The sequence below is a fragment of the Phocoena phocoena genome, chromosome 1, assembly GCF_963924675.1.
Source record: "Phocoena phocoena chromosome 1, mPhoPho1.1, whole genome shotgun sequence".
Taxonomy (NCBI): Eukaryota; Metazoa; Chordata; class Mammalia; order Artiodactyla; family Phocoenidae; genus Phocoena; species Phocoena phocoena.
Window position 1 is genome coordinate 10137379 of NC_089219.1, and position 25993 is coordinate 10163371.

The window sequence follows — 25993 nt, forward strand, 5'->3', positions numbered from 1 at the left end:
ATGTGGAAGGTGCCAGTTCTGTTCTTCGTTTTGGGACGCGCATCGCTCTGGGTCCTGGCAGATGGTAAGACCCAGCAGGCGGGGCTCCCTGCAGCTGCTGGTGGGGACGAGCGAGCTGGGACTTGCGGGAATGCCCGGGCCTGGTATTTGAGGTTGCCCGGGAGAGCAGAGGGGAGCTGGCAGTGTATGTGTGCGCGCGAGTCCGGAGGACCCGCGAGAACGAGAGACAGCGGCTTTGCTGGTGCCAGGTCGCAGAGGAAGAGCTGAGCGGGGTGCCAGGAGGAGATCCCGAATCCACAGGCAGCAGGTGTGGAGCAGAGGGGGTCTCCCTCGGTGGCGGCCCACCCCCTGACGGCTCCTGAGAGATAGAGTGGAAGGGTAGCCGCCAGGAGCCTTCCACTGGCGGCGCTGGGCTTTCCTACGTGGCTGTGTATCGGAGGACCGCCCATGGCCTCAGAAGAAACTGACCCCAAGGAATCGGAAGGGACAGGGGCCGGGGGTGGAATTCCCCTGTGCTGCGACTGTCTCCCTCTGGGGGGCTGCCAGGTCTTATACCCTGTAGGAGGGCACGCTGGACACACCCAGGACCCTACCAGCGGAGACCCATTGGAAGAGGCCTCCGTTATCCTCTGTAGAGAGGATAGTGTGTGTCGAAAGGACTGAAGTGGAGGGTCCTGAGTGCGTGAAGGCCTATCGTGAACATTTAGGTTTAAGTTCCTTCGGGGCCATGTGTCAAACTTGGCCAAGAGCGCCAATGACTGAGTGTTGGTGACTCCTTAGACCCTCGCTCCACTGGATCTGATGATGGGAGCTCTGCTTGCCCATGATCTGCATCATCTCCTCCCCTTTTCCTCTTTCTCTTACATCTTCTTCTCATCTTGCCTCTTCCTGGCTCAGTGTGCTGTGTTTCTGGCATCCATGCACATTGGTCAGTGTTTAATTTTTCTTGGGTTTTTATTTTTAATCCGTTTCCACAGTAGAGTATAAGCTCCCGTGGACACAGCTGTGTCTTCGCCTTGATCCCGAGAGCCAAACAATATCTGGCACCACAGTAGTTGCTCACTGAATAGTGGTCCAAGGCGTTGTAAGCTAACTTGTGATCTTTGGAGTTGGAGGTTGAGGAAATTAAACTCTTTTTCATTTTCCAGATTGAGGATGGAGGTAAGCCTGGTGCCAGAAGAATCCTGCTCGAAGGGAGGGGTTTGAGGGAGGACTCCACACAAAGACAATTATACCCACAGCCCTAGGGAAGTGATATACGGTCTGTTACCCTCTGCCAGGCCCGTCTGTTTCGGGGAAACTGAGCTGCTCTCTTTGCAGGGCCGGGAGCTATTCGTGGCAGTCCTATCTTTGGAACTTCTCTCTCCAGGGCGATATACATGGCTCTGCGTTTCAGTTACATTTCCTTTTTGGCAAGACAGTGTGCAAATGACAACATTTTGTGCTCAGCGGGGCCAGGTGTGGGAGGCCCCCAAACTGAGCCGCATCCCAGCTCTGCCCAGGAAAGACGGCCGCTGGGCGGCATCCTCTGTTTTCTCCCGGGGAAGGGTTAGCCGTAATTATCTTAAAGACAGCCCCGAATATCAAAGGTACTCCTAAAAAGAAGTGGTAAACATTGTCTGAAAAAAACCAGCCACCCCTAGTACTCGCAACTCGATTGCTAAAGACAGAAGCATCCCCGGACCCCTCCCCGGGGGCTGTGTGTCAATGCAGAGTTGCTGGGTTGCTGGCGAGGATTTGAGGCCCAGAAGGAGGTTTTGTCTGAGCATAATGAGTGAGGCAACTTGAATATGGATGAATAACTTCTTTGAGCTGAGCCATTGTGGGCTCTTGTTGGGGAGCTGGGCTGGGGGTAATTATGGTGATGAATTTTATTATCCTTGTCATAGAAGTCTGCTCCCCACTGGACTTCCCTCATCTAGTGTTATAATCTGGTTCAGTTGTATAATCTGGTCCCACGTGTTGTCTCTTGGGATGTTAGTGGATTCAGAGGAGCTCTGCTGTCCACACATCTGGCATTTTCCTCCTTTGTCAGGCCCTACCCTCACTCTGAACTTTCATCCAAAACACGTACACGGGCCTCTTCATGAGGTCGTTTATTTTGTGAAATTCTGAGGGCTGCTGCTTGCTGAAAACCCACATGTGCTTTTCCGGGACCAGTCCACTCAGGATTAATCATGCGGTGAACAAATTACCCTGTGCTTTCCCCAAAACTCTTGCCAGTTTCGGATGCTCGGAAATCTTCACAAGTTGCTAAGAGTTTTTGTTGCATTTAAAGCATCTCAGGTCTGTTAGAGCCTTCGTGACGGAGGCTATCCATTCCACTTGGCGTATGAGATCCAAGATAGCATTTAATACAGAAAAGCACATTTTTAAAAAGTATCCAAGCATAAGAAGGCTAAGTTGGGACATGGCAAATAGGGAGGAACCCAGGCTGAGCAGAGGTACACAGCCCCTTCTCGTTCCTCTGGCCTCCGTAATGAGAGGCCGGTGAGTAACTCTATACCGAGAATTACAGAGACCCCAGACCTTGGAGTGACAGTGGATGGTGTGGCCAAGTAGGAAGGACACCACCTCTCTCCCTTTCCCATCCCCCACCATGTGCTAGGAATGTCACAGTTCCCTCATTTAATCATCACAAGGCCTTGAATTATACATTATTATCTTCAGAATATGCCAGAACTGGGATTCAAAAAATGGGCCTAACTCCAAACCTCAAGCTTTTTTTTGCTACATTACACACTGAAAAAAAAGGAGAAGGTTGAACTTGAAATTAAAGGTTAACCTTGCTCTAAACTCCTTAAACATGAAAACAAAAATTTTTAAGGTATAAAAAGTTCTACACATTTAATACTTACCATAATACTCCTTTAAACATGAAGATGTCACAGTACCTTAAAATAGGATTCATTAATTCATTCCCCAAATAGTAATTCATCATATCCTGACTTTTGGGGGAGGCACACCTAGCGTAAAGCATGCACTTCAGTCCTCACCAGCAAAATGACGAACGTGTGCTTTAAATTCCACTGGCTTATCTGAATATTTGTCATATTTCTGGCTTCTAAGAGCAGGCATGCCAGGTTGCCACTTGTGGAAATATTACAGGGGAGGATGTAGAGAGAGAAAAGGCTCACATACTTGGCAGTACCCTTTTGAAACTCACTTGAGAAAGCTAAATCAGATCCTGTAAGGCTCTCCGAGGAATCTGCCATTCCTTGGATATTCCAAAGAAATATCCAGTGAGAGTGTTTTGCTGGAAGAGAATCGAATGATTGGGGGGAGCGGGTGGGTTACTGAGATAAGTCTTAGGATTCCCGTGGGGTGGGCAGGAGATAAAAGTACCTTTTGATTGGAGTTCTGAATCTTTCCCTACTGATGTCTTAAAACTTTTTGGGAAAGGAAAGCGATCAGGCATTTTATCTGAGATGGAGCCAGGTTAGGGAACAACCGGAATTCTGCCAACTTTCTCCAAAGCAGGAAAGTGAGGTGACTGTTTCCTTCCCTCTGTCTCACCCCAGTGCCCGCCAACCAGACTGCTCACGGCGGCTGGTCCATGGCAAGCATTCCCTTGAACTTCAACAGGTGAGGATGGTTGGGCTCTCCCACCTTTTCGTCTGGCCGAGTGTCTTTGCCTCGGGAATTGCTCAGAGGAGACGGGTTTAATTCTTTGAGGGGAATCGAGCTAAGTTCAGAGGGAAATTTGCAGACCTGCCCACCTCATTCACCCAGTTGTCTGACAACCTGAAATTGTCAGGGCAACACTAAATTCTATGCAGGGAAAAAAAACACCCACAAACCAAAAAAACAACAAACCTACCGATAGGATAATCACCTTTCCGGAGGAAGGTGTGCTCTCACCTCTGTCCAGAGGGTCAGGGCTTCCAGGGCTCCAGGCAGTAGAGAGAGGTCACTGAGGTCCCTCCCCCGGAGCGGGGGAGGTAATCATTGTCATTGTCACATTTGTAGCAGGCAGGGGAATGACAGTTATATGGAATATAGGTGGGAAGTGGGGAAGGGCCACTAGAAGATGCGTCAACATATTACTGATGAGAACGAAGTATTTCCTGTCATTCATCACGCTGTCTCCATCTGGGTGAGTAAAACTCAGTTAATACAAGCAAAGCTGTGATCCAGTGAATGGTATCCTGCCCAGAGGAGAAGGGAGTCTGTTTGCCTAGAATGTAGACAGGGAGGGGAAAGGAATAAGGACTAGATGACGTGAAACCTGCCTTACCCAAGGAATGCATTTATTTAACAAATATTTACTTACTAACTTCTTTGTGAGTCAGACAAGGCAAACGTTATCCTTGCTAACAGCTAGTATGCTAGATGTCTTATCTGGTGGCTGTAGGGCTCCTGTGAATTAGGGATCCCTGTTCTTTCACAGTCTGGAAATGTATTCCACCCAATTGCTTCACCCCAGACTTTGTTCTATCTGCACCAGACAGCATTTCAGGTATTTCACTCTTGAGAAGGGCGCACCTTGAATAGCAAATATGGGTAGAAAGCATTGGGAAACTATTTCCCATTCTAAATAAGCTATTTGACTTCCTGCCCTCTTATGAGCTTGGCTAGGGTGAAACAGTTTCGTCTGAGCTAGATCACCCTGTAATCAGATGAAATTTCTGAATCTGTAAAGCTTAAGGAACTAGATTCTGCATTGGTGGTATTCGTAGCAGTAACTGTATAATAACAGCTGACAGTTACTGAGTGCTTTAGTGTCAAGTGCCTTCCAAGCCCTATTTCATTTAAGCCACACAACAGACCTACAAGGTAGGAACTATTTGTATTTTACAGATGGGTAAAGAAGCTCAGAGAGCTTCAGTCACTCACACACAGACACAGAGCTAGAAAATAGCAATGGTGAGACTTCACTTCAGGCAGCTCAACCCCAGAGCCCACACTCCGAAACATTCAGGACAACAGCCAGCTGTGCTTAGGGTCGTGGCCGCCAAGGACACTCAGAGACGTCAGCAGGTTGATTTCAAGTTAACTTTTACAGCAGTAAGTCCACTTGTTATTTGTTGCATACATAATTCAGATTGAAGAACTAGACTGACGTTGGGGCACCTAACTAAAGGACGTAATCCCTGCTCCCTTAAACATTTATAGAGCACACATGTTATTAGGAACTTTAAGAGTTAGAACGGAATCACACAATGGGGCTGCAGCTCACACAGAGAGGCAAGGCAGGTGTGTGTGTGGTGTATACAGACAAGGCTGCACAAAAGTCATGTCCTGCGTGGCACACACCATTACCTGCTGCTGCTAGTTTGGAGATGAGATTCTTGTGGGCTTCAGGAGCTGGAAAAACCCTTGTGGGGAAGATGGGACTTGATCTTGGCTGTGAAAAATGGTGGAGTTCGTTGGGCAGGGTGGCAGGGAAGGGCAATCCTGGCAAGAAAGACTGCTTAGAAAAATGTGTGGAGATTAGAACAACCTGGAGTTTGTGTGGGAAGAGGTGTGGGCAGGCACCCAGGGCTGGGAAAAGCCATGAAGGCTGGCTGGAGTCGTGGGTGTCATGGAGTCATGAGTTGGGGAGGGCTGGAAATCAGGGAGAAGGCTGAGTCCGTGTTGAGTGGGAGGTAGACCTTTTTCTGTAGGCAAGAGGCAAATGGGAGCAGATTGGGCCATGAATAGTGATTGCCAGAAGAAAACTTAATGACAAGGACACCACATGGGGTTGAATCTAGTTTATGGGACTAGTCTTGGGGGAGGGGGAGAGTCAGGAGATAAAGAGACTAAGTGTGGTTACAGAAGAAGGGGGCATGAGACCAGATTTGGGGCAATAAGAGCCAGCAAGACTTGTAGCTCAGTATCTCCAGATTTCTTCTTATTTCCACATTTTCTGATTTCTTCTTATTCACCTCTTACACCACTCATCGCTGCTTTAAAATTTTTTATTGATATGTAATTCTCATGGCACAAAATTACCCCTTTACGTTAAACAATCCAGTGGTTTTCAGTATATTCAGAGAGTTGTACAACCATCACCACTGTCACTATTAGAATATTTTCATCACCCCCTCCTCCAAAGCCCCACACCATTAGAAGCTGCTCCCATTTCCCCCTCCCTCACCCCCTAGCAACCACTAATCTGCCTTCTGTCTTTATGGGTTTGCCTATTTTAGGTATTTCATATAAATGTCATCATACAATATGTGGTCTTTTGTGTCTGGCTTCCACTTAGCATGGTGTTTTCAAGGTTCATCCACGTTGTAGCACGAGTCCGAATTTTATTCCTTTTTATGGTAGAATAATATTCTATGACATGGCTATACTGCATCTTGTTTAGCCATTCACCCATTGATGGACATTTGGGTTGTTTCCATTTTGGGGCTACGATGAATAATGCTGCTCTGAACATTCATGTACAAGTCTTTGTGTGGACATATGTTTTCATTTCTCTCAAGTATGTCCCTAGGAGTAGAATTGCCAGGTCTTATGGTAACTCTATGTTTAACTTTTTGAGGAACTGCCAAAGTGTTTTCCAAAGCAGTTGCGCCATTTTACATTCCTCCAACAACGCAAAAAGGTTCCAATTTCTCCACATCCTTGCCAACACTTGTTATTTTCTATTTGGTTGAGTGGTTTTTTTTTTAAATAGTAGCCATCCTGGTGTGTATGGAGTGGTATCTCATTATAATTTTGATTTGCATTCCCCTAATGACCAATGATGTTGCACTTCTTTTCATGTGTTTAAAGGCCATTTATATATCTTCTTCGGAGAAATATCTATTTGTCTCTTTTGCTCATTTTAAAATTGGGTTGTCATTTTTTATTGTTGAATTCTGTGTGTATCCTGGATACTAGACCTTTATCAGACGTATGAATTGCAAATATTCCTCCCATTCTGTGAGCTGGCTTTTCAATCTCTTGATAGCATCCACTGAAGCACAATTTTTTAAAAATTTTGATGATGTCCGATTTATCTGTTTTTTTATTTTGTTGCCTGTACTGTTGGTGTCTTGTCTAGGAAACCATTGCCTAATCTAAGGTCACAAATATTTACTCTTATGTTTTCCTCCAACAGCTGTATAACTTTAACTCTTACGCTGAGGTCGTTGAGTCATTTGAAATTAATTTTTAATGAATTAATCATGGTGTGAAATAGAGGTCCAACGCCGTTCTTTTGCATGAAGATATCTAGTGGTCTCAGCACCGTTTTGTTGAAAAGACGAAGTTCTTTCCACTGAATTATCTTGGTACCCGTGTCAAAATCAATTGCCCATAAAAGTGTGGGTTTATTTCTGAACTCTCAGTTCTATTGCATTGATCTATACATCTCTCCTTATGCTGGTACCACATGGTCTTGATTACTGTAGTTTTGCAGTAAGTTCTGAAATTGGGAAGTGTGAGTCCTTCTCTTTGTTCTTTTCCAAGATCACTTTGGCTATTCTTATCACTGTATTTTAATTATTTGTGTACATCTCTTGCTCTTTAGAGAAGAGAGCAGGACCTGTCTTATTCAGCGCTTAAAAGAACATATGGGGGGCTTCCCTGGTGGCTCAGTGGTTGAGAGTCCGCTTGCCGATGCACGGGACACGGGTTCGTGCCCCGGTCCGGGAAGATCCCACATGCCGCGGAGCGGCTGGGCCGGTGAGCCATGGCCGCTGAGCCTGCGCGTCCGGAGCCTGTGCTCCGCAGCGGGAGAGGCCACAACAGTGAGAGGCCTGCGTACCACAAAAAAATAAATAAATAAATAAAAAGACATATGGTTGGTACGTGGTAAACATCTGGCAGGAGGAAGAGGGAAGAAACACAGTGGCCCAATCCGTTTGGCAGGAATGACAAGAAGGCAGGTGATAGAAATCAGATTGGAGGGATGAGAGATTAGGAACCAATGTGATGAGAAGGAACAGGAGGTTATGCATTGTCTTATAGACACAGTGAGTTTGAGGTATAAGTAAGACATCCAATCTGATGTATCTGATGGGTACCTGGGGAGATCGCAACTAAAATGGCATCAGAAATAAGCCCTGGACACAAAGTTTGCTGCCTGAATTCCCCATTCATGGGAACAAGGGAGAAAGATGGCAAGGAGGCTCAGAAGAAACAGGCTTAGGCTCAAGGCCAAGGGCAGATAGTGGAAACACAGCTACATACTGTACATTCCTGTAGGGCCCCATCCTCCTGGGCTCACAGCTGGACTGTCTGTGGAGGATGTCTGTGCATGGGTGGAGGGTGAGGTCAGAGCCGAAGGGGCTTCTCTTTTCACTGTTGCAAAATCAGGGCCTGCTCAGCTGACAGCCCTGCGTGAATCACAAGCTCAGTTTCCGAGCAGATGGTGAGTGTTTCCCAAACACCCGATCATCCCATTGAGATGCTGTGCTCCAGGCCAGCGCTTCTAAAGCCCGCTTTAGTTGTTTGGTTATTCAGGTACTAAGCGGTCCACCCTAGGAGTGGCCTCTTGATGCAGGACTGCGGCCCCTGCCAGGTTCCAGAAAAGTTATTACAGAGGTGTTGTTTCCAGTCCACAAAACTGTGAACTCATTTCCTCTTTTTACTGAGAACATTCCGCTCTTGGTCAAGAGAGAAACCTCTCCCCAGGTTGAGTAATCTTGGTTGAGGTTGTAACCAACAGCCTCGAGTTTTGGCATATGAAGGGTCCTGAGCCCTCTTTGAGTTTGGGGTGAGTGGGTAAGTTGATTCATTCTCCTGAGTCCTGAAAAGTGTAAATATTCATTCATTCATTCATTCAGTTATCAGAGACTGCTGGCGGCTGGGCCATAGACTTACAGCAGAAAGGAACGCTGCCCTCAAGAAGTTTGATAAATTGATAAATGCTTAGTAGGGAGAAAGTCGTGAATGCGGTGTTATCAAGCCCTGTGCTAATTTGGAGGAAATTACTTTCTCCTGGCACCTCGGGAGGGTGCGAGTGGGCTCTGAAGAAAGAGGTGTTTTCCCTGGGCTGTGAAAAGTACGTAGGGTTTGGGTGGGCAGTGGTGGAGATGAGTCAGGGAGGAGAACGAGTGGGAGCTGTGGAAAAGTAACCAATACACAGAAAGGCTGTGTAACGGAGTGGTTAGAGCTGGGCATTTCTTTGGAGTCTGACAGATCTTGATGTGTAAGCCCTGCATCACCCCTTGCTGGCTACATGGGTAGATTACTCTCAGCTCCACCGTCCTCATTTACAAAATGCGGATGATGTCAGTCTGCAAGGCTTTTGTGAAGATCAAAAGAGAGTGCTTGGCACAACGTTGTACACACTCTCCTATAAAATAGTCGCCATTATTAAAATACCTACCTCGTGGATGGTCATGGAGATTGATTGCGAAGATTTGTGAAGGGTACGCACTAGGTCTCAATTCCTTTTCCCCCATCGAAGGGAAGAGAATGGATGTGGTTGGGAGACCTGTCTTATGGACTGCGTGTCCTGCACCTTCCACCTGCCAGTGAGTGGTGTGAGTCCTTGCTTCTGAAATGAAACAGGAGTCCCCAGCCATCTCTGGCCCCTCTCCTTTCTTTATTGCCACGTTTAGCAGCAGAGACTTTCAGAACGCTGCCTCCAGCTTTGGTAGGTGACCCAGAGGGGTCAAAGAAAAATGCCCCTTGGGGCATTGAGCATAACCTCCCCTTCTCTGAAGCCAGGGGATGTTCCCTGCTCCAAGTCTTAATGGGTAGCATTTCTTCTGATTTCCCTAGAGGAACTAGTGACGCTTGTCTGATCTCTGCAGGCTTGACATGTTTCTCTTGATTTTTTCTGGGAGAGGCACACAGCCCCGATGCCGACAGCGGGCAGTCTCAGCCTCAGCCTGCAGGGACCGACAGGACCGGATGCAATGAGTGGACAGGCTGCTGCTCATTAAAAATCAAATGGCAGAGCAGCAAAGTCCATCCTCATAGGGGGAGCATCCTGTTTTCAGCTCTGCTGTCTCTTTCATCAGGGGAAGGCATTTAACAATTCTTGGGTGAAGCAGGGTGGACGGTGGTAGGAATATTATAAGGTAAGGGAGAACTCAAAAGAAATCTCCTACTTGACTGTAAGTGTACTCTTTCAGTCAGTCACTCAGCAAACATCTGCTAAATATTTAACCATGGTGCCAGGCATGGGGAATATGGGACTCTGTGGGCTGGAGGCTGTACTGTATGGCCTGGAGGAAAATTAAGAACACATGTGTTCCTGTGGGGTACTGAGTGGTGTGGCCAGACTTCTGGGAGTTGCCTAGATTCTCCACGGCCAAACTGTGACCCAGTAAGCATTTACCAGGATCCTTGGAAGGGGTGGAGGTAGGTGGGGAAGCCCACAGGCCACATCAGTGATTGTACCGACCACAACCTGGGGTCTGCCAGGAGTTGAGGGTCTGGGTCGGCAAATGGCTTTCGATATTCCACAGAAAGGCTTCTGTACAAGTGAGGATGTGGGCCAGCCTATGGGACCAGAGGGGTCACTCGAAAGATGTGGTAAATAAAAGCAAAGTCCGAAAGCACCTTTCTTCCGGCTGCAGAAACCCACATCATGGTAACGAAAGGAGTGCCATCAAACAGCTAAACTGGGGATGTCTTGAATGGAGATGAAAGGCTGTACAAAGATCTGACTATCTCGGTGATCACGGTGGGTGGTCTGCAGAATGTTGGATAATGTTGGAGGTTGACACCCCTCTGCAGTGTGGGGTGTGTTTACTTCCAGGCTTCTGAGCACAGTTTTGAGACATAGAAAAATAATGTATAAAAGCCAGTGTCTGGGCAAAGAAACAGAAGCAGGCATTTTTGGTTTTGTTTTCTAAATAGATGTTTTGACCTCCCCCTAAAAGCATTACATTCTCCCAAATTTAATTGGGATTATTTGTTTGTCAGTTATCTTACAGTTTCTCCTACAGGGAAAATTCAGAACTTCCTAGCATGTTGCAAGAAAAGAAAAAGAGCATTCTACATTCGATGGCCACAAAAATCATTCCAAGGCCAGACAACATGAGAGATGCCTTAATCTATTTGGCTAACACCACCGGTTTTCTTTGAAACCCTGGGGGTAACTCAGCTTGACTTCTTTTAAAATCAACTTTCCCACTCTAATCTCCAACTGTTGGATTCTGAAGCTTCAGGTCAGCAGAAAGAGGACCACAGGGAACTTCTTCCTTATGTGGAGATGGAAATGGGGCAGAGGCTCTTTACCTAAACTTATGTAGGAGACTTCTGTGGCTGTCCTGATAAAACAAGGTGAAATCCAGTAAAGGACTCAGCATCATATGGGAACATCCTTCTCTTTTCAGTTCACCGATTCATACTCTAAATGTTATCAGGACTTCCCCGGTGGTCCAGTGGTTAGGACTGTGCCTTCTAATGCAGGGGGTGAGGGTTCGATCCCTGGTCGGGGAGCAAAGATCCTGCATGCCTCACGGCCAAAAAAACAAAACAAACCCCAAAACCCGTAAAATAGAAGCAAGGGCTTCCCTGGTGGTGCAGTGGTTGGGAGTACGCCTGCCGATGCAGGGGACGCGGGTTTGTGCCCCGGTCCGGGAGGATCCCATGTGCCGCGGAGCGGCTGGGCCCGTGAGCCATGGCCGCTGAGCCTGCGCGTCCGGAGCCTGTGCTCCGCAACGGGAGAGGCCACAACAGTGAGAGGCCCGCGTACCGCAAAAAAAAAAAAAAAAAAAAAGCAAAATTGTAACAAATTCAATAAAAGACTTAAAAAAATAAAATAAATGTTGTTATCCACAGAGCTGCAGCAAATGGTAAAATGAAGTCTCGCCGCTGAGGTTTCATATTTATTTCTGATTGTTGGGGTAATGACTTCAGATGCCTTCCAGCCATTACCTGTCCAGTTCTTTCCCTTCCCACTGCTCTGTCCTGGTGCAAACACCACCCACTTCTGCCTGGACAACAGTCTAAGTGATTTCTCAGCTTCCGTCTGACGCCGGCACCATACCCGACACCCACATCTATTCCATGGCAATAAGAGTGGTTCCTGGGACTGGGGTTATGTCCTGCCCCCACTCAGATCATCTCCTGGCTTCCTTTCTACTCCAGTTGAAATCAAGACCCCTTCCTTACAGAGTTCCACCAGACTGGCCCTCCACACCTCCCGGGTCTCATTTTCTTACCATCCAGCCACACTGATCACCCTGTTTCTGGAGTGTGTGGTGCTCCAAGCTCATTCTGGGCTTCAGGGTTAGTTAGACCAGCTCTTCACCTACCTGGAGATCACTCAGTCATTCAACAAATACGTACTCTGTGCCTCCCCTGTGCCAGTATCGTAGGCAATGGGGACATTGAGGTGAAACAGCCTTTACTGAGCTTATGTTCTAGTGGGATAGTCGATCAGTGAATATACAAATATTCACTAATATTAGCGTGTGGGGAGGGGAGTACTGATCTCCATGGGTGGTCAGGAAGGCCTCCCGAGAAAGCGCCCTGTGAGCAGGGATCTGAAGCGGGGGTGGGGTGCAGGAGCTCTATCTTGAGATTTTCCCCGTTTGTCTGCTTGTGAGCACCCGGACTCCACCACAACAGAACCCAAGTCCACGAGGGTGGAGACCTCACCTGGTTCACGCCTCTGTCTCCAGTGCCCAGAATGGGGCCCAGCATTTAGTAGGTGTGCAGTAAATATTCGAGGAGATACAGGTGAACCTCGGGAAAGCGCCAGTCTCCATCGTTGCTGCTGCCTTTGTTTGTAGAAGCAAGAGAACCTCTGCTCTGAGAAATACAGCCTTTGTAAGGCAGATCACACCTGACTTCTAACATGCCACTTCTGGGTGCCTAGTCCGAGAAGGGGACTCATTTGAGGAAACAGAGGTTGTAGTCACTATATAACTTGATTGGGGGATTCTAACGGATGGGATTTCATAAGAGAAGGTGAGATGCCCAAGGAAGCAACTGCTTCCGACAACCAGGATTATAATTTTTTTTTTTTTTATGAAGACATTGGATACTATAATTCAATTTATTTGGGTGCATAATTTACATTTTTCATTGTTAATGTAATCTTATGTTAATCTTCTTTTAACATCTTTATTGGAGTGTAATTGCTTTACAATGGTGTGTTAGTTTCTGCTTTATAACAAAGTGAATCAGCTATATGCATACATTATCCCCATATCCCCTCCCTCTTGCGTCTCCTTCCCACCCTCCCTATCCCACCCCTCTTAGGTAGTCACAAAGCACCGAGGTGATCTCCCTGTGCTATGCGGCCGCTTCCCACTAGCTATCTGTTTTACATTCGGTAGTGTATATATGTCCATGCCACTCTCTCACTTCGTCCCAGCTTTCCCTTCCCCCTCCCCGTGTCCTCAAGTCCATTTTCTACGTCTGCGTCTTTATTCCTGTCCTGCCCCGAGGTTCTTCAGAACCTTTTTTTTTTTTTAGATTCCATATATATGTGTTAGCATATTTGTTTTTCTCTTTCTGACTTACTTCACTCTGTATGACAGACTCTAGGTCTGTCCACCTCACTGCAAATGACCCAATTTCGTTCCTTTTTATGGCTGAGTAATATTCCATTGTATATATGTGCCACGTCTTCTTTACAGGATTATAATTTAAGGGAGGATGAGGGTGGGGGTGAAGAGGAAGGATGACAGAACCCAGGATGGGTGGGCATTTTCCAGGCAACAGCTGCCATAGAGTCACCAAAGGGTCTTGGGGCCAATGAGCAGGCAAAACACTTGGCTCTGCATCCACTCACTGACCAGGCCGACTTGGCAAATCGTTTAACTTCTGACCTTGTTAAAGAAAGTTTTTCTGGCACTCGTTCAAACAGCTGCAAGACTTTATTCAAGACTATTGCCGTAGGGGAGAGAGATGGGGCTCAACTTCAAATACTGTAAGGACAGCTGGGGATTTGTAGCTAAGGAGCAGAGTGAGGGGCAGTGGATAGAAAATTATGAAGAAGAGACCTCAAGGGTAGGGGGATTCTTGCTAAACTGGCCTAACAGGGTTCTTGCTAAAGGCAGTCCAGGGACTTAGACATCAAAGGTGGGAGATGGGGAACTTGATCACATATCGAGGGGTCGAGAGATTGTCTCTAACCTGAACTTAGCAGGGTTCTTGCTGAAACTGGACTCTGCAATGATGGACACGGAAGTCCAAGGCCATGGTCTCATTGAGAAGAGGGCTCAGAGGAGCCTCACTAAGGTTTGGTCAAGGAGGGCCTCTGTCAACCTCACCTTCCTCATCTGATCAATGGGGACAAAAATGCCCAATGCAGCCCACCTTGTGATATAAAGTCAGCCTGAAGACGTCACGTAAACCCTGCATTGCCGAACAAATGGGAGAGACGGTGTGCTGTAATGCTGTACCTCCTGCCCTCAGCAGAACCTGCGACTCAGAAAGATGTCAGTGCGCTTCTGTTCGAGTGTGGCGCCCTCTCCTTGTGCTTGCTCTCTGCACCCTGTCTTATTCTAACTACATCCCTGGCACAGAATTAACTCAGCGGCGGTCTCTGCACCCTGTTTTATTCTAACTACATCCCTGGCACAGAATTAGCTCAGCGGCGGTCAGCTGATGTGGAGAGGAAGAGGGAGATGGTGGCGAGCGGAACACAGATTTAGGAATCAGTTCTGGAAAGAGTCTGCAGACAGAGGGCGGAATGTAGGGGGCATGGGGGCAGATGGCAGTGCCCAGGTCATTTAGGCTGGTCCTTGTGCTAAAGGTTTCTCCCAATACCCTGACACAGTATTTGGAAGAAACCATTTGTCTCATTGAGAGCTAGTTTTGAAGCAGAGAGGAAAAGAGGAGTTATTGCAATGACAGTTTAATCCTTGGGGGAAAATCACATTTATATTCCCATTTTACATCACGCTTTGAGATGAACACAAGACAAATAGAAAGAACCTTAAGGAAAATATAGATGAAATTTACATAATCTTGAGGAAGGGTTTGTAAGTGTGACATCAGAGGGACAAAACAAGCTTACTAAGTTTGACTAGTGAGGGACCTTGCCACTTACAGAAGAGACATGCCAATTAGTAAAAAAAAAAAAAAAAAAAAAAAAGATGATTGTAGCATCTATTCCAAAGAATACATTCTTAAGGCATAAAGAGCATTTAAAAATTATTAAAAAAGGTGAATACCATAAGAGAAAAATGGTCACAAGAGAAGACACTCCTATCGGCCAGCAAACAGATGGAACAACTCACCAGCACAAATCAAAGAAGTGTAAATGAAACCACAAAACTGAAAACACTTACACAAAGGCTTTTAATCAAGAATTTGGGACTGTTGCAAGGCAGTCACAGTAAGAGTGTGGTTTAATATTCCATCTAAATTCTAAAATATTTTAAAAGAAATGCCATCCCATAAATGTATGGAAACTAGAATAATTTCTTTGGAGCCATTAGACTTTAATGCTAAGATAAGAATGATTCATAATTATTAACACTTTTATCCCAATAAGCATCTCTTCAGTGCTCATTTGTTCTCAAACTTAGAAACCTTAAGATCAAATCAAATTATCACATCATCTTCTTAGAGGTAGTACCTTTTTAAAGAATAACACACACATACAAATTCCAAAGCAAATGGATGCCTTACAGCTGTATTTTGGAAACTTCCATTGGTTCTGACCGGCAGGCTGGAGGAGGCTGGGTGTGGCAGGAAAAAGGTGTTCATGTGAGCATAAGGGGACACCGCTCCAGAACAGACTCTGTTATTGTAGGTTCATCGCTGCACTTATATAAACAGTTGTGCGTGTTGCCTGTGCACACGCGTGTCTTAGGAAGAAAAAAAGGATTGGGGAGCAAAGGCATCAATACATGATTTGAATTTCACCATTCAAGAGAAAAGGATGTCAAATGCTGGCTGGAAACTCAGCAGCTGGGCTCGTAGGAACCCTTCACCCAGGAAAGCCTTCAGCTGAAATAATGAGAGGGAGAATTGAGCATCTCTTGTTAAAGATCAACTTTCCCATGGAGCAAAAAGAACTCCAGGGCAGTGAGACAAAAGAAATGCCTCTTAATCATGAGTGTCATTCATAAAATGTCCTTTGTCTGTTCAGAGCAATTTTAGTCCTTGGGTCTGTGGGCCAAGAGTAGAAAAGAACAAGAAGGAGTTTTTATCAAGTTACGCTTTCAATGAACTGAACATTCTATGAAAGAATTCAAACTAACTTCATTCAGTACTTAATTTGTTTGGCGCAAGGGTGGTCTGATTTTGCTTTTTAAAGTTAGAGGATGCCACATAGTAAGTGATTTTGCTGAACACTGCAGAAAACATTTTTTAAGTGGATGGTCTGTTAACTGAGTTCAAACCAGGAGCGGAAGAAAAGAAAATAGGATGCTTAGTTTTTTAGTAAAGACTGCTTGCCTAGCAAAGGGATATTCCCCCTTGAGCTTGATAGCTACATTCAACATTCGGGACTTCCCTGGTGGCGCAGTGGTTAAGAATCCGCCTGCCAACACGTGGGACACGGGTTCGAGCCCTGGTCCGGGAAGATCCCACATGCCGCGGAGCAACTAAACCCGTACGCCACAACTACTGAGCCTGCGAGCCACAACTACTGAAGCCCATGTGCCACAACTACTGAGTCCGCGTGCCACAGCTACTGCAGCCCGCGCACCTAGAGCTCGTGCTCCACAGCAAGAGAAGCCACCACCCCCCACAACTGCAGAAAGCCCGAGCGCAGCAAAGAAGACCCAACGCAGCCAAAAGAAAAAAAAAAATACATTCAACATTTGCTGAGATCATGGTCATAAATCCTTAGCAGGAGCCCCCAGCAACCAGCCAAAAAGGGAGGCGATCCATTTGCAGGCACTGAGGTATTCAGTTGTTGCTAACTAGTGAAAGCCCTTCCCCCCACCCCAGATGAAAAATAAATGCATATGCTCGGGAGGCTCATCCAGAACGTCGATTGGCAACACTGGATTAGGACCCTCAGTGCAAAAACAAGGCTCATGGAACAAGAGAATTTGCTCTAGAGGTTTCCTTCCTCTCTGCATCAGCAAAAAAGCTGTGATCAGATATTTATTAGCTGTGACTTTGGCTGAGCCATCTAAGCATGGGAAGAATAAGGAATCTTAAGGCAAGGGCCAGATTGCTCACTTAGGCACTGTCTAGATATGAACATCTGCCCTTCAGTTAAGCACGTAAGTCTCCAAGCACCCCCTCGCTCTTGCTCCTGGGCTGTGTGCTCACTTATTTTGCAACTGCAGTTAGTCATGGAATTTCTTCCAGAGCCACTCGAGTCTGGAGAGGGAACCTATGACCGATGAGTCAGATTTGCTTTAACTTGTGAAGGGTTATTTGGTGAGTTGAGATGGTGCTCCTACCAGGTCAGGATTAGCTCTGACCATTGCGGTAGAGGGTGAAGAGGCCACTTCTAGTTCTCTCCCGACTCCTGGAATTCAACCTGCAATCCCACCCCACCCATCCCCTCCTCCTCTGGAAACCTTTCTCATTGGCACACAGGGTCATTCATCTAGTGCTAATGCAGAAAAACCAGGGCCAGGGGCTGTGAGGTCTCTCTTTAGTACAGCTCTGGGTGCACTAGAAGTTCTCTTGGTTATCTGGGCATCCTTAAGTACATTACTGATCTCCCCTGGAGGCGATAACCCCAACCATAAAAGAGGAGGTTGAACTCTGTGTCATCTATGAGGTCTGTGGTCAGAGCCAGTGATTCTAATCATTCAAGCAGACAGTGGTCTCAAAATGAAATGCAGAGTGAGATTGATTTTAAAAAGAAGGAGGACCTGCTTTTGGACATTCTGATTCAGTAGGTGTGGGATAGAGCCTGCTAATTAGCATTTTTAGAAATCTTTCCAGGTTATTCTTCTAGGTCTAAACGATATTCTACTGACCGGAATGCATTAATTCATTGTATGAAATGGCACCAGGAAGAATCAGGTTCATTATTGAAAAGGCAAGGTGTACACCCCCCATCCAGCATACCTCAGTGGGATACCAGGGAGGGGCTGCCTGCTTCACGTTTTTATATGCCCATCTTCCTTACTTTTACAATGGAGATAACCAGGCAGTAGTATGTATGTAGAATGGTTTGTGTTAAGCCAGAATGACAACCCCCCTAAAAAGGAAAAATACCCCAAAGAAATGAAAAGAAAAGAATCTGACTGAAGCTGACCAGTTTGGTCTGCCCACATGATTTCCACGTCGAGGTCTGACTCAGTCTTTCCTTTTCAGGCAGCACGGTCCGGCCGGAAGATGACATGACTACAGGTGTGGAAAATACCAAGGCGACCCTGGGTGTGGAAGATTACATGGTGACACCAGGTGCCAGTGGAGAGCCCCATGAGTCTGCTGGCTTGACAGCTCTGGTGAGTGATCACATGCAGGGCTATTTATTATATGTATGTGGTCACATGCAGGGATATTTATTATATGTACGTGATCACATGCAGGGATATTTATTATATGTACGCGATCACATGCAGGGATATTTATTATATGTACGCGATCACATGCAGGGATATTTATTATATGTACGCGATCACATGCAGGGATATTTATTATATGTACGCGATCACATGCAGGGATATTTATTATATGTACGTGATCACATGCAGGGATATTTATTATATGTACGTGATCACATGCAGGGATATTTATTATATGTACGTGATCACATGCAGGGCTATTTATTACATGTATGTGGTCACATGCAGGGCTATTTATTATATGTACGTGGTCACATGCAGGGCTATTTATTATATGTATGTGATCACATGCAGGGATATTTATTATATGTACGTGATCACATGCAGGGCTATTTATTATATGTATGTGGTCACATGCAGGGATATTTATATGTATGTGATCACATGCAAGGATATTTATTATATGTATGTGATCACATGCAGGGCTATTTATTATATTTATGTGGTCACATGCAGGGATATTTATTATATGTATGTGATCACATGCAGGGCTATTTATTATATGTACGTGGTCACATGCAGGGATATTTATTATATGTATGTGATCACATGCAGGGATATTTATTGCAGGGATATTTATTATATGTACGTGATCACATGCAGGGATATTTATTATATGTACGTGATCACATGCAGGGCTATTTATTACATGTATGTGGTCACATGCAGGGCTATTTATTATATGTACGTGGTCACATGCAGGGCTATTTATTATATGTATGTGATCACATGCAGGGATATTTATTATATGTATGTGGTCACATGCAGGGATATTTATTATATGTACGCGATCACATGCAGGGCTATTTATTATATGTACGTGGTCACATGCAGGGATATTTATTATATGTATGTGATCACATGCAGGGATATTTATTGCAGGGATATTTATTATATGTACGTGATCACATGCAGGGATATTTATTATATGTACGTGATCACATGCAGGGCTATTTATTATATGTACGCGATCACATGCAGGGCTATTTATTACATGTATGTGTTCACATGCAGGGCTATTTATTATATGTACGTGGTCACATGCAGTGCTATTTATTATATGTATGTGATCACATGCAGGGATATTTATTATATGTACGTGGTCACATGCAGGGATATTTATTATATGTATGTGATCACATGCAGGGATATTTATTGCAGGGATATTTATTATATGTACGTGATCACATGCAGGGATATTTATTATATGTACGTGATCACATGCAGGGCTATTTATTATATGTACGCGATCACATGCAGGGCTATTTATTACATGTATGTGTTCACATGCAGGGCTATTTATTATATGTACGTGGTCACATGCAGTGCTATTTATTATATGTATGTGATCACATGCAGGGATATTTATTATATGTACGTTATCACATGCAGGGCTATTTATTATATGTATGTGGTCACATGCAGGGATATTTATATGTATGTGATCACATGCAAGGATATTTATTATATGTATGTGATCACATGCAGGGCTATTTATTATATTTATGTGGTCACATGCAGGGATATTTATTATATGTACGTGATCACATGCAGGGATATTTATTATATGTACGTGATCACATGCAGGGATATTTATTATATGTACGTGATCACATGCAGGGATGTTTATTATATGTACGTGATCACATGCAGGGATGTTTATTATATGTACGTGGTCACATGCAGGGATGTTTATTATATGTACGTGATCACATGCAGGGATATTTATTATATGTACGTGATCACATGCAGGGATGTTTATTATATGTACGTGATCACATGCAGGGATGTTTATTATATGTACGTGATCACATGCAGGGATGTTTATTATATGTACGTGATCACATGCAGGGATGTTTATTATATGTACGTGATCACATGCAGGGATGTTTATTATATGTACGTGATCACATGCAGGGATATTTATTATATGTACGTGATCACATGCAGGGATATTTATTATATGTACGTGATCACATGCAGGGATATTTTGTGACTGACTTATTTCAGCATGCTTGTACATAATGTCCCCAGTGTTCATCCATATGGTAGCATGTGTAAGGATTTTTTTCCTTTTGAGGTTGAATAATATTCCATTGTATGTACACGTTTTCTTCATCTGTTTGGATTGCTTCTAACTCTTGGCTATTGTGAATAGTGCCACTATGAACATGGTTGTGCAAATATCTCTTCCGGACCCTGCTTTTAATTCTTTTGGGTGTACACCCAGAAGTGGGATTGCTGGGTCATATGGTAGTTCTATTTTTAATTTTTCTAAGGACCTCCATTCTATTTTCCGTAGTGATTGCAACCGTTCTACCAACAGTGCACAATGGTTCCAGTTTCTCCACATCCTTGCCAACGTGTTATTTTCTGTTCTTTTGATAGTAGCCATCCTAACAGGTGTGGGGCAATAATCTCATTGTGGTTTTGATTTGCTTTTCTCTGATGATTAGCGATATTAAGCGTCTTTTGTACGTTTTTTGGCCCTTGCGTATCATTTTTGGAGATTTGTTTACTCAAGTCCTTTTGCCCAGGGAACTCCCTGGTGGTCCAGTGGTTAGGAGTCTGTGTTTCCACTGCAGGGGGCATGGGTTTGATCCCTGGGCAGGGAACTTAGATCCTGCATGCTGTGTGGCACAGCCAAAAAAAAAAAGACTGGAAGTCAAGTCCTTTTGCCCATTTTTTTAAGTCAAGTTATTTGATTTTTTTGTCATTGAGTTGTAGGAGTTCTGTATACTTTAATCAGATATTAAAGTATATGATTTGCAAATATTTTCTCCCATTCCGTAGGCTGCCTTTTCACTCTGGTTGATTGTGTCCTTTGATGCACAGATTTTAAGTTTGATGTATAGCCCCATTGATCTATGTTTGTTTTCGTTGCCTGTGCTCACAAGCATGTCTGTTGAATGCTCCATTGGCGTGAACTTTGGAGTCAGCAGAACCATTTCCAAGTCTTGTTCTGTCGCTTGTTAGCTCTGTGAGCTTGGGCATATTATCTGATCTCTCTAAGCCTGATTCATACTATAGGGCTAATAATAGAATTTACTTAGGGGTTTTTGTGGTGTATATGAGAAGGTATTTCGAGGGCCTGGCAAATAGTAAGCTCTTAGTAAAGGCTAACTATCGCTCTAACTGGGGAAGGAAGGGCATTAAAAATAATACAACATAGTATGTGCCAAATAAATGTTACAGGGGAAAAGTGCCATTCAAGTTCAAGGAAGAGAAAGAATTAATGCCTCGTGCCCCAGTATTTTCTGAAGAGTTTAGACCTTAGGAAGTCAGCGTGCTAAACATTTGGCATTTACTTCAGGATTTTACTCCTATCCCCATTCTTGTTGTTTCTTTATGTTTGTTTTCTTGTTTCCACTTTAAATTCAGGTCATCATATAGCTTATACATTTATGCCACCTTAAATCCATTTCTGTTATAAGGCAGAGTATAAAGCATTAGGTTTTATTTCTGTTTTGCCTCATTTACATCTCCAATAGATGCCGACAAGAGCAAAGAGCACAACAGAGGATCACAAAGAGGACCTGCCAACTGCAGAAAGCACAGCCCACTCCCAAGGACAAAGCCAGAGCACCACAACCCTGAATGTGGCAACTCGTCCGTCCCCAGGTAAGAAAACCAGACACCCCAGTAGGGGTTGATCTTCTTTTGCCATAATCAGTGTATTCCAAAAAATCCAGGAACAAATATAATAATCAATGGGGCACATATTGGAATGCAACCCTAAGTTTGAACCAAGCTTTCTGTGAAATACAAATTTCAGAATTCTTATTTATTGGTTTGCTGACCACAGCTTTCTAACCTTATATGACAACTAGTGATAATGCCTCCACAAGGGCAAGTTAGGTAGCTACGGGTGTCATATTGCTGACCCTAACCTGATATCATGCCACACTAAGAGCTTTGTGTTGACACCCAAAAGCGTGAAACGTAAGCCAACCTATGTAAATCTTAGTAGGATCTATGCTGACGTTTACCACCTTACACTGAGTTCATGTCTGTACACAATGAAGCAAGAATCTACTCTAAACCAGTCTTACCGGGATTTGGGGCTGTGCTTGTGATTCACAGTTGGTACCTGCAGCGAAGTGAATGGGACCCCATGAGGTGAAACGCTTTAGGGCAACTTTGAGTCTTTGTCATTATTATGAGGTTTAGACCATCACTAATGAGCATGAGGAAAGATCATTGCCATTACAACTTAGCAGGAGGGAAAAAAGCCTCCTATTTCCAGCACTTTCTTAAGAGAAATTCAGTTGTTTGGGATATTTTTAAAATATACCTTATTTTGTAGTAGATAGGAGTGGAAGAGAAGAGGAACTAATCCTCTAATAACTGCCATGAGCGCTTGCTAACTCAAGCAATTTTCTATAATCATTTTATATAGTTAGGTGTTTTCACCTTTAAATGAAAGCAAACATAAGGACCTTCCCTAAAGCCGTGGTTCCTGAAACCAGTTGCACAGCTGAACACCTAGAAAGTTATTCCTTAACTGTTTAATATGCATTTCCAGACCCAATCGCCAATCTGGTTTTAAAAACTCTGTAGCACTTCTGAAGATTTTTTGAATGCGTTATATTTGTACACCCATGTTCACAGCAGCAGTAGACACAGTAGCTAAAACATGGAAGCACCCCATCATCCATGGACAGATGACTGGATAAACAAAAAATGTGTCATATACATACAATGGAGTATTATTCAGCCTCTTAAAGGAAGAAAATTCTCACACATGCTACAACATGGATGAACCTTGAGGGCTAAATGGAATAAGCCAGTCACCAAAAGACAAACGCTGTGCGATTCCACTTAGATGAGATACGTAGAGTAGTCAAAATCATAGAGACAGAAAGTAGCATGGTTGTTGCCAGGGCCGTGGGGGAGGAGGGAGTGGGGAATCGGTACAGTGTCAGTACACTGAGAAATGGGGAAGACAGTAAAGTTTATGTTGTGTATTTTACCACAAAGATAAAAAAAGTTTTGTAACGTGCTTTGAAAATAAAGCCTACGGTTACTCCAAGATGCTAAAGAAATGGTGAACATTAAACACCAGAGAGAACCAAATGGGGCTAAGCAAGGAAAGAATCGTCAATATATTGATAATTGGTCATTGGAAAGCATTTCAAAATTTTGGAGAAGCGTCGATCATTTGTAACAAGAGTTCACAGCTAATGAGCAGCAGAAAATGGAGCATTACAAGTTGACTAGTTTTTATAGCATACCAGGAGATTTCTCCTATTCCTTAAAAATAAAAATTCTCGATTAACTGGAAAATACTCATGGTTACTCTCTTGTCCTGTCCCCTACCCCACCCTTTCACAAAAACTGTGATTATGGCACATTCCCACTTCGTGCATCAGTGTTCCAAGAAATTTTCACATGTGAGTTACAATGTAATTATAAACAATTGGTTTTTTAAGAGGTCATTTTATTAGGGCAGCAGATGTCTTTCCCATGAAACGCCCAAGTTTGACGATGTTCATATGTATGACACACTTGCATGATCACAGTCAGTATAACTGGGAGGGAGCTAGGGAGTACAAGACCAGTAAACTCTAATTTAGTAATGAATCTTCCGCAAACTTTATTTTCGGTAATGTATTTCCTGACAGATGATGTCATTGATGGTGATAATGTTATGTTATGAGCCCAGTATGCAGCCGCCATGTTAAGACACGATAAGCAAAAGACATGACCTGTCTCTACTGGTAGTTGGCAGCCAGGTATAACAGTTAGGGAGTTGATTTGATGACACCTTTGTCCTGGGCAGGCTTCAAAACCAGCCATCTCCCAGTCTCCCAACTGGGTTGGCGCGATCAGCTGGAGCTCCACGTAAATGCTGTAGAGCTGTGAGTCCAGCTCATGCAGGGAGAGCTGGGTTCAAGGACCCATACCCTGGGGCCATCTTGAAAAGATGTCTTCTTTTTGAAGATGGATTTGGTGCAGAGTGGATGACTTCTTTCCAACTCAACCGTTAGAAAAAGAAAGCATCGTATAGCTGATGGTTGGCTGGTGTCACCTTTGATTCGGAAAGCTTTTGGATATCTGTGGTATTTTGCCAATTGTGAACTAAGTTTCTAGGGAAGGGCCTGATTGCATCACTTCTCTCCGTTGTCTCATTATATCAAGGCCTCTTGACTTCTTCATAAACACCTACCACCCAGAGGAGTGAAGGACTCAGTATACAAAGAAGTTGATGGGAGAAACAAAACAAAAGGCCTTTATTTTTTAATAGAAATTGTGTAAAATTACCTGAAAGAAACTCACAGTTTTATTACTTGCAGGAAGGTATGCATAATTAAACAACTTCACATCCTTGGTAAATGAGAATATTCACATTGTAACTATTGGATTAAGTTTAGCTGCAGATAGAAATCCTACAATAATAGTGCCATAAATTCAAAGGGTATGTTCTCATTAAAATCATGGGCCCTGTAAGATCTGGATCTTGCTAGGAAATTGATATCACGAGGCAAATCAAAGTCTTGACCACAACTTCCAAAACATTTTGCTCTCAGAATGATGTTTCTTCAAAATAGACCTTATCACAATGGGTGAGTTTTCCATATGGTCTTGACATTGGACCGAGAATCAAGGGGCTTAGATTCTTTTGTTACCCTAACTTCTGAAGTCTTTGACTATTTATTTAAGATCTCTGTGGGTCCGTTTCCTTGACACTGTTCTCTACAGTGGGTGAGAAAAAAAGTAACCTCCACAAAAGAACTACAGACCCATAGGTGTGAAGAAGCATTCATAAATTCAATAATAATAGTTTTGAAACAAGATCATGTCAGAGCTTGCTTAAAACTCCCCTGATCCAATTTACTTAAGAAATTATCCTCTTTGCTTGTGTTTTGTTACCTTGCATTTAGGGTAAATTCATCTTCTGCCAATTGTTAAATTATAGTTACTAAATCCTAATAATTCTATATCATTACGTCTCTCTCTTTATAGGGAAAACAGATGGAGAAAAACCAACAGTTGAGAAAGGTGGGTTAGATTTTGGTACCAAAATATTCTTATGTTTTAAAAAAGGTCTCTTTGAACTTAATCTTTGTGATGAATTACATTCTTTCCTGGATTGTAGTCAATGGGAGCAGAATACAAGCCTTCTGAGAATAGGTTTCAAACCTCCTTTAAGAGAGAAAAGCCCGTATTTGAAAATGAGCAAACTGCAAATGAGTCTATTCACTTAATGACAGCTATGGAAAATGGTGTCATATCACAATTTATCATTCCTAAGAATGAAAATAGGGGCTAATTTAGTAGCTGTGTGTACACAAACGCTACCCAGTAATTAACAGTGAAGCCACCTAGTAGGAGTGGTGTGCTTGAGAGATCTTGAGACCCAGAAAACTTTCCGTTCATAATATGAGATTAGAATAACCCAACATTTCTCCCTTCCTAAGTCAACTCCCACTGAATACAGGAGAAACAACATAGAACATCATTTGTTATCTACAGTGGGCCAGTGGCATTGTTAATTGCTGGTGTATTGTTTATCTGGGGCTTATGCTTTTTTTTTTTCTTCTCAATCAGGTGGCTTGTCAACAATGACCCTGACTGGAATCATAGTCGGGGTCTTACTAGCCATTGGATTCATTGGTGGAATCATCACTGTGTTTGTTCGAAAAATGTCAGGAAGGTACTCGTAA

At 44.0% G+C, this 25993-nt stretch overlaps 1 protein-coding gene across 1 annotated transcript; it reads left to right on the forward strand.

The window, feature by feature from the left end:
* Positions 1-25993, forward strand: PDPN (podoplanin). Its single transcript, XM_065872419.1, has 5 exons — positions 1-64; positions 18073-18206; positions 21818-21947; positions 25293-25328; positions 25878-25993. The coding sequence occupies exons 1-5, from the start codon at positions 1-3 to the stop codon at positions 25991-25993; spliced, it is 480 nt and encodes a 159-aa protein (XP_065728491.1).